This window comes from Myotis myotis, unplaced genomic scaffold (genome assembly GCF_014108235.1).
Source record: "Myotis myotis isolate mMyoMyo1 unplaced genomic scaffold, mMyoMyo1.p scaffold_m19_p_2, whole genome shotgun sequence".
Classification (NCBI taxonomy): Eukaryota; Metazoa; Chordata; class Mammalia; order Chiroptera; family Vespertilionidae; genus Myotis; species Myotis myotis.
In genome coordinates this window covers 160,457,322-160,471,462 of record NW_023416324.1, presented here as the reverse complement: position 1 = coordinate 160,471,462, position 14,141 = coordinate 160,457,322, and the positions used below count along the sequence as shown (strand labels likewise).

At 46.1% G+C, this 14,141-nt stretch overlaps 1 protein-coding gene across 5 annotated transcripts in view; it reads left to right on the top strand.

The window, feature by feature from the left end:
• The window catches only part of MYLK (myosin light chain kinase), a 272,007-nt gene that overhangs the window by 132,074 nt on the left and 125,792 nt on the right, over positions 1–14,141 (top strand). For all 5 annotated transcript variants that reach the window (XM_036348906.1, XM_036348905.1, XM_036348904.1 and 2 more), the window contains one exon: positions 12,064–12,271. In XM_036348906.1, the coding sequence (XP_036204799.1) occupies positions 12,064–12,271 (208 nt within the window). The remainder of the gene's footprint in view (positions 1–12,063; positions 12,272–14,141) is intronic.

The following is a 14,141-nucleotide window of genomic DNA, read 5'->3' as shown; positions in this document are numbered from 1 at the left end:
GGCCCAGTGCACGAATTCGTGCATGGGTGGGGTCCCTTGCCCAGTCCTGATAGGGGCCAATAGGGGCCAGCCGGCCGGGGGGCGCGGACCAAGGGAGGTTGACTGGCCATGGGAGTGCACTGACCACCAGGGGACAGCTCCTGCTTTGAGCATCTGCCTCCTCCCTAGTGGTCAGTGCATGTCATAGTGATCGGTCTACCAGTCGCTTAGGATTTTATATATATAGATATGAAAAATCAGTGAAGGATCATCAGATGTCTGAGGGAAGCCTCTGTTATGAAATAGACAAAAAGAACCAAAAAAGGAATTAAGTAGACCAGAAGAATACAGAAAATGGAAAACTTCAAAGAAATTACCTCAGAGGTTAGATGTTGCTTCCATTAAACAAAAAGAGGAGATTATTCAAAACAGTTTTGAAAAACTGAAAAAGAAAGGATTTTTTTGAAGTTCATGATAGCCAAAATAATAACTTTAACTTCAAAAGACTGGTTGGAAGATAAAATCAAGGCACTCTCCCTTGAAAGAACAAGAAGATGGAGATGGAGAAGAAATGTAGAGGTCACTCTAGTGGGGCTAATATCCAACTCATAGGGGTTCTACAAAGGGAACATAGTACAAAACAGTGGAGAAAAAAATTGTCAAAACACAAAAACTCTTCAAAATGGAAAGATGTGCAATGCCAGTAAAGAAAAGACCTTTTTCCAAGGGTCCAACACAATGAGTGAACACAGACCCACACCAAGGCAAATCATCATGAAATTTTAGATTGCCAGGGAGGAAGAGAAGATTCTAAAAGTTTGAAAGGAAAACACACACACACACACCCCAGCGCAGAGGGCAAGGATCAGCATGGCCTTATACCTCTCAAAAGCAACATTGGATGCCAGAAGCTGTGCTTCAAATGTCATGAAGTAATGCCTGCAAAATTTCTGAAGATACAAAGATTTTCCATCTACAATTCCATTGTTAGACAAACTGTAAGTTGGGTGTGTAGGTAGGATATTGACACTTTCAGAAAATCCAGATTTTAAAATTTTAGGCTTCTATTCATTCATTCTTAAGAAACCACTGGAGGAGCTGTTCAACCAAAATGGTGGCACACGCCAAGAAATCCCTGAGAGGATGAGGAAAGAAAGTTCCTGCATCTAGCCTAGAAAGCAGAAAGCATCCAGTTTCGAGTGGAGAAGGATAATAGAATGCTTCAGGGATACTCCAAAGGGGAAAAACATAGAGCCACTGATGAGTTCATTATCTGATGCATTTGACCATTTCTGAGAATTTGATAGTTCTCTTAAGAAGTTGGGGGTTCTTTAAGAAAACCAAAAGAATGACCGTTATTAACTCCATGAATAATGAAAAGTTCAAGAAATGTAATTGTTATATACTATGCAGCTTGGCAGTGAGCATAGTTTAAGTGGAGCAAATACTAACACATTGACATAAAAATTATGATGTAATTATTGGGGATAGCTGAAGGGTGTATGTGGAGGGAGATTTGAGAGCTAAATCTCATACATAATCTATGCAGAGAGTTAAGAAATAATGTGTAAAATTTTAAAGAATAAAACAGTAGCTGTAAAGGGCTCTTGTTTAGAAATATGGAAAAAAAATACCAGATGAAATGGGTAAAAAAAAAAAAAAATAGCCCTAACCGGTTTGGCTCAGTGGATTGAGTGTCGGCCTGCGAAAAGGGTCCCAGGTTTGATTCCGGTCAACGGCATGTACCTTGGTTGCAGACACAACCCCGGTGGGGAGTGTGCAGGGGGCAGCTGATCGATGTTTCTCTCTCATCGATGTTTCTGACTCTCTATCCCTCCCCCTTCCTCTCTGTAAAAAATCAATAAAATATATTTAAAAAATAAAAAATAAAAAGAGTTGAAGATGATTGCCTCAAGGAAGTAGAAGTTTGGGCGGGGGGGGGGGGGGAGGAGGGGAGGCGCGGATGAGTGGAACAGAGCCCTGCTTTTGTTGTTGTTATGACTTACAGTACCATTTGACCATGTATATGTATTTTCTTGGTGAAAATAAAGACAATTTATGAAATCATGTTTATTGTGCTTTTCAGCCTGGCAGACAGTCAGACACGGATTCTCCATGCAGATCAGGATGCCTTTGGGCACCTAGGGTTTGGGGAAATCATTCTGCCATAAAGCAGCAAACTCACATGGCTGCTTTCTTCCCATGTGCCAGAATCCCAGAGATGCTCAGGCAGCAGGAAGGGTCCTACTTCCAAAGCCCCAGAATTCTGCTTGGATTCTCCCAGGTGGCAGGCTGCAAGGGAGAGAGCCTGCCACCTGGGAGAATCCAAGCAGAATGCACATTTGTGTGGGGGTGTGCATGTGGAGCAGGTGTTGGGTCAGAGGGCAGCTTGGAAAGACCAAAAATCAGAATTTAAGGCAAGGGAACCAAGTCGAGATGTTCTTGGATTGTTGAGACCCTTGGGTTACTTTTGCCCACCTCTGCTTTTAAACAGATTTACTTTATATCCTCAGAGAGTCCTCATAGGGCAGGACCTTCCCAGTACAACCTGTGACCAGTTTCCGTCTTTTTGCATCTGGGCTCTGCTGTTGGAGGGTGAGGAGGCATTGCCAAATGGTCTGTGTGTTGTTTGGGGAGGAGCCCTCTGCTCCATCCCTTCTGTCAGTGAGGTATGCCTCTCTCTCTCTCCAGGTCCAGCCATGACTGGCCAGGAACTCCAGATTTATTGCCCCAGATTGATTTCCTTCCCAGCACTCACTCATGCCCTTGAAATTCCATGGCTGCATTAGTCAGTGAGGCAGAAATCAAGGGGATGGTAGAGACTCAAAGGTGCACATCATGAGACTCAAAGGTGCACATGATGTTACAGGACTGGAATGATGGGACAGTCAAAACTACAGACTGGATATATGTTTAAAGTGGGCTTTGTGATGTTGCATAAAAACAATACTTACTTTTCTAAGGAGGTTTACTCTTTAAATAAAAATAATAAGCCAGTTCAGCTAAAGCAGAAGTTGTTCTCAAAATGTTCAGTTTTTATGGAAGAGTGTGATGCCTTGAAGTTGCCTGTTTGAAAGTGAGTTGTGTAAGGGGAGGCTCAGCAAGCCCAGAAGTTCACAAGTGCTGGTATTTCTCAGGGCACAAACAGTTTCACGCTGTTAACAAAGCTAGAAGCTGAGTGGATTCTGGGGCACCTGATTTTAAAGAGTTACTTGTTCTGAAGAAAAAAGGAGATGGATCTAACCTTTAGAATGTATTGATGGGCTGTTGTACTTGTGCTATTTCATTTGATAATAAACTTTTCCATGGAAGTGAATACTGGTATCATCCCATCTTATAGGTATGTAAACTGAGGGCCAGATAAGTTAACTTGCCCGAGATCAAGCAACAAGTGATCAGTGCAACCAGGACCCACACACCAAGTCTGATTCCAGATACCATATACCTTCCTCCATTAGTCAGAACTCTTGTTTGCAAGTGAGAGAAGCCAACTTCATCCGGGGTAAGCAATAGAGATGTAGTGCCTCCCACAACTGAGGGGATCTGGATTCCGCCACAGCTCTGTCGGGCAGGGCCTCCATCTGTTCTCTTCTTCACTGTGTATGTGACGTCTTACCTTATAGATGGCTTCCTCTTCTGGGGTGAGAGCAAGAAAATGGGGGGATGGGAGAAGATGGCTGCAGACAGCTTCAGGCTTGTGTCTTTCCAGCTTGGGATCCCTGTGAAAATAGACAATTCGGCCTCCCTTTGTTCTAATTTAAAATGTCATGGAAGAGCCGAAACCGGTTTGACTCAGTGGATAGAGCGTCGGCCTGCGGACTGAAGGGTCCCAGGTTCGATTCCGGTCAGGGGCATGTACCTGGGTTGCGGCCATATCCCCAGTAGGAGATGTGGAGGAGGCAGCTGATCGATGTTTCTCATCGATGTTTCTAACTCTCTATCTCTCTCCCTTCCTCTCTGTAAAAAATCAATAAAATATATATTTTTTTAAAAAAATAAATAAATAAAATAAAATGTCATGGAAGAGCTCTGATTGGCCGCCTTGGATCATATGCTCATTTTTGAAATCCAAGTACTTTGGCCAGAAGGCAGATGACCTAATCGCACCCCACCAGACTCACCGGAGGTGTATAGGGGGAAGGAGCTGTTCCTCAAAGGAGGGGTGTGCCACTTACATGGGGAAAGGTCGGCAGAAGATTCTTAAGGAATTAAAAAGAAAACACAAGCCACAGCACTAATTTGTTAAGCCTCTATGATGCCACTAATTTGTTAAACCTCTATGATGCCTCTTATTAATAAACTTTAATATTAATATTTTAATACATTTGAGAGAATATCTCAACTTGGTAGTCGAATCAGGAGAGCGTGCTCTGGGGCCAGCCTTACCAGCTGCAGATGCTGTGTCCTTAGAAGCCTTCTCAAGAGGGAATAAAGCCAGACCCCAGGACTTTGTGTAGAGAGGTTCCTGGTGAGGCAGGAATCCCACAGCCTTCCCACAGGAACTGGGGGTTCACACAGAGGGACACTAGTTTTTATAGGAAAACTATGAATTTAAGAAAATGTCAATGTGAGAGGTTCCCCATTACACGTACAATTCTGTTACTTTGTTGAACTGCTTCAAAGGCTTTTAGGTGCTTATATCATTAAAAAGGAATAAGAAAGTTTCATGCATTGATAATCCTAATCTAGATAAAAGGAAATAGATCTTTTTTGTTTTTGAAAGATTCAAAAGAGCCTGAGGTATAACCCAAGGCCACCCAGTCAGAATCTGCCATGTGCTCTCAGTGGGAGAAACCAGAAATTCCCAGACTTGCAGATGTCGGGGTGTGGGGGTATCTGTGTCTTGGGCCATAGGAAAAGGAAACTTGCCCTAGAAAGTGAGTGGCCAATCACAGAGACTTTCAGCATCTGTCCCTGAAGACCCACGTGGCATTTGCTGGGCTAGTTTGAGGAATGGCTCTCGACATCCTGAGTTTATTTTTTATGGAACCACTTTTGTCCTCACTGTTTCACAAGTTGGACTAGGGACAGGCAGCATCCAGCATTTTAAGCCTCTCACTAATTGCTGTTTTTAGCTGGTATGATCTCTTCCTGATGGATTCTGTGGGTTCAGTTAAGGCTTTTGACAGTTGGCAACGGGATTATTCAAAGCCTTAATTAAGTTGCTGCCTGTCCAATGGGCGGTGTGCCAGTTGCTGACACAGACACAGACCCTAAGCTTGGTCATGTCATGCCCACGGCTCACCCTTCACTCTTCACTCTCCTACTGTACCCATGATGTAAGTTTTATAGGCATTTTTTGTGATCTAATTTGTTGGGGGCTGTTAGTGTTTTCATTCTTCTTTCTGTGCCTCCACGGCTATTTATTATTCGGATGAGCTTATACTCAGAGATGGGGCTGAGGGTTCTTTTTCAACTCATTCCTCAGCACGATTGGGTTTATTTCCTTTATTTTTCTATTTTAAATCACCAGCTCTGTTCTAGTCATTTATCATAGAGTTTATTTATTTTAGACAAAGCCGCCTTGAAACAAGGGAAGAAGTTCAGAGGAATGTACAGGCAGCTATAAGCATGTGGGCAGTCATGTGGCAGCATCAGCTTTGTCTAGCTTGGGGGCACATTTGTCCAACAGGTTTCCTTAATGTCCCATCCTCCAGGATCAGCCTTTCCCAGCATCGATTCAAGTGCTCAGCAAGATTCAAATAAATACTTACTGGTGCCCCTCCTTGAGTCTGTTCCTGGCCCTAAGGATTCCTCAGCTCACTGCTGACGTCGTCTTTGTGTAGCTCCCCAGCTCCCCAGCGTCCTGGTGGGCAGCCTGTCTCACCCCAGCCTCAGCTCAGCTCTGCTTTCCCTCCTTTTGGTCTCCCTCCATCCCGACATGGGCAGAGCCTCAGTTGCACCTCCTGCCCAGCTGTGCACTGCAGCTGTGCTGGCTTGCAGTGTGCACACAGGGGCAGGCCCACCCAGGAACAAGCGACATGTAGGAGATGATCAAAACCAGCAAAATCACCCCCTTCCGCCCCTCATCAGTCTTAGACGACAGCAGGCATGTTGCTCTGGGTCTTGCAGGGGTTGTGGAGACAGAGAACCTGCCACTGCTCTGGGCGCAGGCTCTGGTTGCCTGTCCTGGCAACTTGGAATTGGCTGAAAGCCCTTTACACATGTCAGAGGAATATCAAGAGGCTTCGTGCCCTTAAGAACATTTCCCTTTTCATCATTAAGTGAATCTCAAGACAGCACCAGGTCCTGAATAACTGTCCCTCAAGTACAACAGGTAGGTGTCAGGTAGCAGCAGCTGCCCGCCTGCCTCCCAGCTTTCTCCTCACCATCTACCACACACACAATAAGCCCCATTCCTTTTAAAGGCCTTCTGAGGCCATAAAGGTTTTTGAGGACATTTTATAGAGCTGGAGCACAGTTTTACTATTTTAAATTATTACAGGGGTTATGGTTACAATATCTTTATTTTTATGACAAGTTGTCGGGATGTCCTTGATTTATTTGATCCTGGGCTTTTGTTCAAGAACACAACCTCCAATTAAATGTGGTTATTGTGGCAAAAACATGATTCTTCTTAAAATGACCCTCTTTGGGGCTGTTTCCAAAAACTCATTATGGTGAAAAGTCAGGGCTGCCTATTCACGTTCCTGAGCATTTCTCCTTGTGGTCACTTGGTTTTCTGTAGGGGACTGAGGCTGTGGGCTGGACCCAGAGGGGACTGGAGGGAGAAGAAAGAATCTTCCAGTGAAAGCTAAGTGGGTCAGTGTTTAGACCCACACTCCTTCAGACATGGGAGGGACCGTAGCCTGAAGCAGTAGGAAGCCACGCTCAGCCCCAGGACCCAGGCCCGGCCCCACTCTGTACCACACTGACTCCCTTAGGGGTGTCTGGGGCACACGCATAGCACCAACCCTGTCTATCTTAGACCCTGTGGGTATTTCTGCTGTAACAGAAATACCATAGACCGGGTGGCTTAAACAACAGACATCTATTTCTCACAGTTCTGGAGGCTGGGAGGTCTAAGATCAGGACACTAGCAGATTCAGTGTCTGGTGAGGTCTCACTTCCTGGTTCGTTGATGGTTGTCTCCTGGCTGTGTCCTCACATGGTAGAAGGGATAAGGGAGCTTTTTAGGATCCCTTTATAAGGGCACTAATCCAGTTCATGAAGGCTCCACCCTCAGGTTCTAATCACCTCCTGGAAGTCTCATCCTAATACCTGCTAATACCATCACATTGGGGCTTAGGTTTCAACATATGAATTTTGGAGGAACCCAGACATTCAGTCTATAGCACCGTCCTGTTTCTACTAGCAAATAGCCCAAGACTTGCTTGTGGCATGGCCATATCTTTTGTGGTATCCTTTGCTTTTTCCCAAAGCGGGAGCAGAGATTGCTTTAACTCGGATGAGAATTAGGGTCTGTTGGGGATAAACACTTATCCATGCTTTGGATTCTATAATATTTGTCTCACCAAAAACATGAATTTACAATGAGGCACAGAGAGACAACCACTCAGCTTGGAGACCAAAATCATTGTCCTGATCTGCCACTTAATCTGCCCGTGTGAGATCACTGGTGAATCATCCACTTCTCCGGGCCCCTTTCCTCAGCTCTCTGGGCTAATTAATGTGAAGGGCATTGTGTGCTGTCACAGGTGCTGTGGTGCTCCACCCAGACCCCTTCACCAGGCGGGTACACCCATTTCCAGCTGCTGTGATTGTTGGCTATGGGTTTGCAGTTAGGGTTCCCTCAATCCCTACTTCAGGTTCTGCTTTTGGGGAACCCAGTCCCAGACACCTTCCTCATGGTGTTCCAAGAATCCAATAAGATTCTGTATGTGGAGGCCCTCTGAAAACTGAAGTATCAGTGGGGTTGTAGTGTGGTCTTGGGCCAGGCTGTAAAAATACCAGCTGCGGCTTCTTGGCTGAAGGCCTGTGATGAAGGCAGATAAAGCGCCCAGGGAGGGCAGGGCTGTTGTCATGCACCCCAAGGATGTGAGAGCAGGCTTCTCTCCCTCCCCCACCTAGGAGCCCCAGAGAGAGGGCAGACAGTAAAAATGGGTTTCCTTAAAGCGGAATAATGTTTGCGTCATGTTAAGTAGTGGTTGAACACGTTTTTCCCCATATCGGGAGGAAAAGAACTGGAGCTGCAAATCATTCAGACGTTGGAATAGAGCAAGGTCACGGAGATTCCTGCCTTTGCTTTGGATGCAGAGTGAACAAAAGTCCCACTGCACACTACAGCTTTCTAAGCATATTTAAGTTTCAGCATATTTAAAAATCCCTAAATATTTATTTTAACAGGACATTTCACGAGTGTGTGTGTGTGTGTGTGTGTGTGTGTGTGTGTGTGTGTGTGAAATGAGAGGAAAATTGAAAGGGAAAGAGGGAGCTTGGCCCTGAGGTCTGGAACACGCAGTGTCCCCAGTTAATCATTGATGTCCCAGGCACCGATGGGCCACCAGAGCTGGCACGGCTGCAGGGGGTCAGCGTACCTGCTAATGGAATGCTAGGACGCCTCTGGTGCAGTTAATGATTTCTCTGTGCTCAGCTGTAGTGCTCTCCTTTCTCTGAAGCTCACAGAAGGCTGGTGATCCTCTTCTGGATTAGGCTGGCCCTGCCTAATGGGGTGGAGGAGAAGATAATGATGATTTGCAAATTCACTACATGACCAGATTCCCCAAGGGCTTCCTTCCATAGGGAAGGGTTTCTTTTCCTTCGTTGTTTCCGGAAAATATGCTTTAACAGGAGAGCCGTGCTGTAACAGAATCACCGTTGCCTAATATTCCTTTGTGTGAACCTTTGTGCCAAGAGAGTGCCACAGGATGACACCCTAGTATATAGGTACACGACATTTGTCATCTTCAAAGGCGCATAAAGTTTATTTGAGCAGGGTTTTTATTCCCATGCTAGATTTAAGTACTTTGAGGGCCTCCACACATTATGAATGTTTGTGCTATACATTCATTATGTAGTCAGACGAATATAAAAGGAACACATTTTCATTTAAATTTTGTTTTGTTTTGTTTTGTTTTGTTTTATTTTACCTGCCAGTGACCCTTTTAACAGCGAGCAACATGGGGAAAATTATTTTTCTATTTTACAAAGTTCAGGTGTGGTTGCAAAAATATCAGAGAATAATAGTTAACTAAAAGGAAAAGAGGAGAGACCCAGAGGCAACTATTGTTTGTACTTTGTTTCATATTATAATAGACTAGAGGCCCAATGCATGAATTTGTGCATAGGTGGGGTCCCTCAGCCTGGCCGGCTGGCCCCCCCATCAGGGCCAATCGGAGGGCTGGTCAGGGGAAGGGGTCACGGGAGGTTGGCTGTGGGAGTGCACTGATTACAGGGGGCAGCTCCTGTATTGAGCATCTGCCCCCTGGTGGTCAGTGTGCATCATAGTGACTGGTCGACGGGTCATTCCAGTCATTCAGTCGTAAAGGTCACTTAGGCTTTTATATATATAGATGAGGGAATTGATGTGGTCCTGGCAGCCTGAGATGGGACACAGTGCTTTGGTGAGGCTGCAGTGGCTTCTCACATCCCTGTCTGCCTCTGGGGGAAGGGATTTCAGAATAGCCATTCCCTCACAGGAAGTCAGTCTCCGTCATGAGTATTGTGCAGATTTTTAAAAATATATATTTTTATTGATTTCAGAAAGGAAAGGAGAGGGAGAGAGAGATAAAAACATCAATGATGAGAGAGAGTTATTGATCGGCTGCTTCCTACATGCCCCACATTGGGGATCAAGCCCGCAACCCCGGGCATCCGCCTTGACTGGGAATCGAACCGTGACCTCCTGGTTCATAGGTCAATGCTCTGTCACTGAGCTACGCCAGCCGGGCTATAGTATAGATTTTGATAGGGAAGAGATGTTTGTTTCCAAAAATCACAAATAAAATGGGTAATAATGATTTGGAGAGCTGTTTTTTTGCTTTTCACTGAAGCCTGACTACCGATTAGTAAGGATGAGAGGCAGACCTTGTGAGATTCATAAAATTGTACAGAAGGGTGATCACTTACTTTGAGGACGTTACCTGTGATTCCAGGCCTCCTTTCCTAAGAAGATATCTACATCCTGGCCACTGAGAAATGAGTATCAGGATGAGTTGGGGGCTGGACACCTGGGAAGCGCAGCAAGCACAGCCCAAAGACGACTACTGCCGCTTTTCACAGTCTTTCTTCCCGAGCTGCTTTGGGAATTAACTATGTTAGGATGCCCAGCGGGCATGCACACGCCACCTCCCCACTTTCTCCCACGTGCTGACAGAGCACCCCCTCTGACCTTACTGGGGGGTGTGGGAGGATTATTCTATAGGTCACCAAGGACTTTCATTGTGAATGCAATTTGGGGTCATCAGTGAATTCTGGTTTTGCTTCACCCACATTCATTTTCTCTCGTCTTGGCGTGGATCCATAAGTAAAAGCCACTGCTACCATGTTTTGTAATTCAAACATTGTCTTTCTCAAGAGGTTTCTGTGATGTCTTCTGTGCATTTCCAGTGCTAAAATCTCCCAGTTCTGGGTCCCAGGCTGTGTATCCATGGGCCAGTTTGAGCCTTGCTCCTCCAAAGATTAGTCCATTCTGAAGGGCCTGCTGAGTTTCAGGGGCTTGAGGGCCCTCGGGAAACTTTCTTTGAAACTCAAAGTGATTTCTTTCCTTGAAATTTACCTCTGTCTACATTTCCCTCTCTTTGGGGAAGTATCCTCTGAACCAGCGGTCGCCAACCTTTTGGACCTCATGGCCCACCAGTGGTCTGCGGACTACACCGATTGTCGACTGCTGCTCCAAAGATTTCCTTAAACCAGCGGACACCAACCTTTCAGACCTCACAGACTACCAGTGGTCCGCGGACCACCAGTTGGTGACCGCTGCTCTGAACAAGTCACTCTTGAGGCTCAGATGCATCAAGTACTTAGAGAAGTGCTTACTTAACATACTTAGCCCTCAACAGAGGTTAGGTGTTTACTATTATTAGAGAAAGACTGAGCGGTCTAGAGCAGCACTGCCCAATAGAAATCCCATGCAGTGCATTTACTAGTATGTCATAGTAACTTCTAGTAGCCACGTTAAAAAGTAACGAGAAACAGGTGGAATTAAATACTTTTAAAGATTTTTTTCATTGATTTTTAGAGAGAGGAAGGGAGAGGGAGAGAGAGAGAGAAACATCGATGTGAGAGGGAAACATTGATCAGCTGCCTCCTCCACACCCCCTACCAGGGATGGAGCCTGCAACTCCGGCATATGCCCTGACTGGAAATTAAACCTGCAACCTTTAGGTTCACGGGACGATGCCTAACCAAATGAGCCACACTGGCTGGGGCAGGCGAAATTAATTTTAACAATATATTTTATTTAATCCAACATGCCAAAAATATTATCTTTTCAACATGTAATCAGTATTTTTAAATTATTGAGATATTTTACACTATTTTTTCATGCTAAATCTGCAAAACCCAGTGTTTAATTTATGCTCATGGTGCAACCCCATTAGGAAGGGCCACATTTCAGGTGCTCCTTCACACAGGTGGCTAGTGGTGCCATTCTGGGGACCTTGCTCCTCAATGTGAGTTCTGGGGACCAGCAGCGTCGGCATCATCTGAGAGCTTGTCTGAACTGCAGAGTCTCAGGCTCCTCCCAAGACCTATAGAAGCAGAATCTGCATTTTCCCAGGTGATTTATTTGCATCATAGAGTAGGAAGCACCGATCTAGGCTCCCCATGCTCACCCCCACCCCTTGGGATTCTGATTTAACTGGTCCAAGGTAGAGCATGGGCATTTGTATGTTTCAAAGCTCCCTCAGGTGATTCTCATGTGCAACCAGGCTCTTGTGTAGTGGGCCCGGGAGCCAGGATCCCTGCCTCTGCTGCTTTCTACCTTCAAGACCCCAGGAAATCTACCCAAACTTTCTGGGCCTCAATTTCCTCGTCTCCAAAATGGAGATGAAAACAGTATCTGCTTCAAGGGTTGCTATGAGGATAAGTGAGTTAACACATGTAAAGGACGCAGAACAGTACCTGGAACACAGGAAGTACTCCTTAAATATAAGCGCTCACCCTTTCTTCTTTTTCTTGAAGGTCCGGGGTTACCCAGAGCCCCAGGTGACATGGCACAGAAATGGGCAACCCATCACCAGCGGGGGCCGCTTCCTGCTGGACTGTGGTATCCGCGGGAGTTTCAGCCTTGTGATTCATGCTGTCCGGGAGGAGGACAAGGGAAAGTACACCTGTGAAGCCACCAATGGTAGCGGTGCCCGCCAGGTGACAGTGGAGTTGACGGTAGAAGGTGAGTCCCAGGAGGTGAGAGCCCTGGTCGGAGCCATTGGCTTCCCAAGGCCCATAGTTCCTGCTCCAGCCCTCTCTTAGGAAAGGAACCCACAAGAGAAAGTGCATCCATCCCTGAACTCAGGACCTTTTATTTTATTTTTTGTTAATCCTTACAGGAGGATATTTTTTCCACTGGTTTTTTTTAGAGGGAAGGGAGGGAGGTGGGAGGCAGAGAGAGAGAAAGAAAGAAACATCAATGTGAGAGAGACACATTGATTGGTTGACTCCTGCATGTGTCCCAAAGGGGGCCAGGAATGAACCTGCAACCCAGATACATGCCCTTGACTAGGAATCGAACCCTCAACCCTTTGGTGCACAGGTTGACATTCTAACCACTGAGCATACCAGCAAGGGCAGGACCTTTTAGTCTAATGGGGATAATGCGGTTCCTGCAAACGAGGGAGGCATCCCAGGAGACAGTGTTTGCCAAACTACACATCACCTCACTGTCCTGCTCCATCTTCCTATCGATTTCTCCACACGGAGACAGAGCCCAGACTCCTTCCAGAGCCCTGCCCAGTCGGCTCTGCCTGGCTCTCCAGACCGTCTCCTGCCACCCCTCGCCTGCCCGTGCCACAGGGTCACCCTCTGCTCTTCCTGGGGCCAGGCCTCAGGCCTTCGCCCTGCAGTTCCCATCTAAAGGAAGCGCTCTTTCCATAGCCCTTCACCTGACTCGGCCCCTCACCTCCTTCAGGTCTCTGCTCAGATGTCCCCTTCTTAGAAAACCCTTTCTGACCACCCCACCCCAGGACTCTCCATTTCTCACTCCACCCGAATCTTCTCCTCTAGGACTCACATTGTATTATGCCCTCTGCCCAGTTCTGGGGGCCTGGGGAGGCTGGAGGAGGGGGGCCTTGACCTTGTTACTGCTGTATCTCCTGCATCTGGAAAACCTCCTGGCTCCTGAGAGATGCTGAAATATTTAGAGAATGAATGAACAGTATTTACTGTCATCAGTATAAAATAATACATGCCCATTATAGAAAATTTTGTAAAACTCAAAAAAATATATAAGATAAGCAAACCAGTATGCTAACAGTGATGAGTTACTTTGTCTTTTTCTTGTCTTAATACTTAAAATTCCATTCAATTTAAAACTTCCAGGAAGTAAACATTTGACCGTAAGTAAAGCTGTTTCTTTTGCTGACGCGCTTCACTGGGGAGGACACGTCCGGTTCAGGTTGCGGGCTGATGCTCAAGGACCTGATGTCGGACGGATACGGGGGTTGTCAGGCCCTCAGACGATGGCCAGCTTCCCTGGACCCTCCCAGGCCTTTTTAAGGGCTTATAGCCCAGAGGGTCAGAGTCGCTTTCTCCTCTCTCAGAAGACATTCCTCCCAACCTGGGTTTCAGAAATACCAGACGTGAGGATTCAGGTAACCAGGGAAGGTTCCAGAAGGGGGCAAGGGGCACCTGGGCCAATGTTTTCCCTGCATCATAGGAGGACAGACTGTTTCACAGAACAGAACATGCATAGTTTGGATAGTTTTCCCAAATTCTTTAACTGAGCGACTTGTTCCTTTTAATGACCTTCAGGTGCCTGTGGGCTAGGGCATTCCAGATGGAGAGTGGCCCTGGTCAGAGTCTCTGAGTGGCCCTCACCTCAGCCAGTCTGGTGCTGTTCTTTCCCCTACGTGGTGATTTGTTAATGCCCACACTTTGAGTAAAGGCGCACAAATAAAAATTACTTTATCCTCTTGTATTAATCAGCTTGGGCTGCCAGAACAGACTGTGTGGCTTAAATAATAGAAATTTATTTCTTCACAGAGACTGGAAGTACAAAATCAAGGTCCAATAGGGTTTGGTTTCCGGTGAAGACTCTCTTCCTG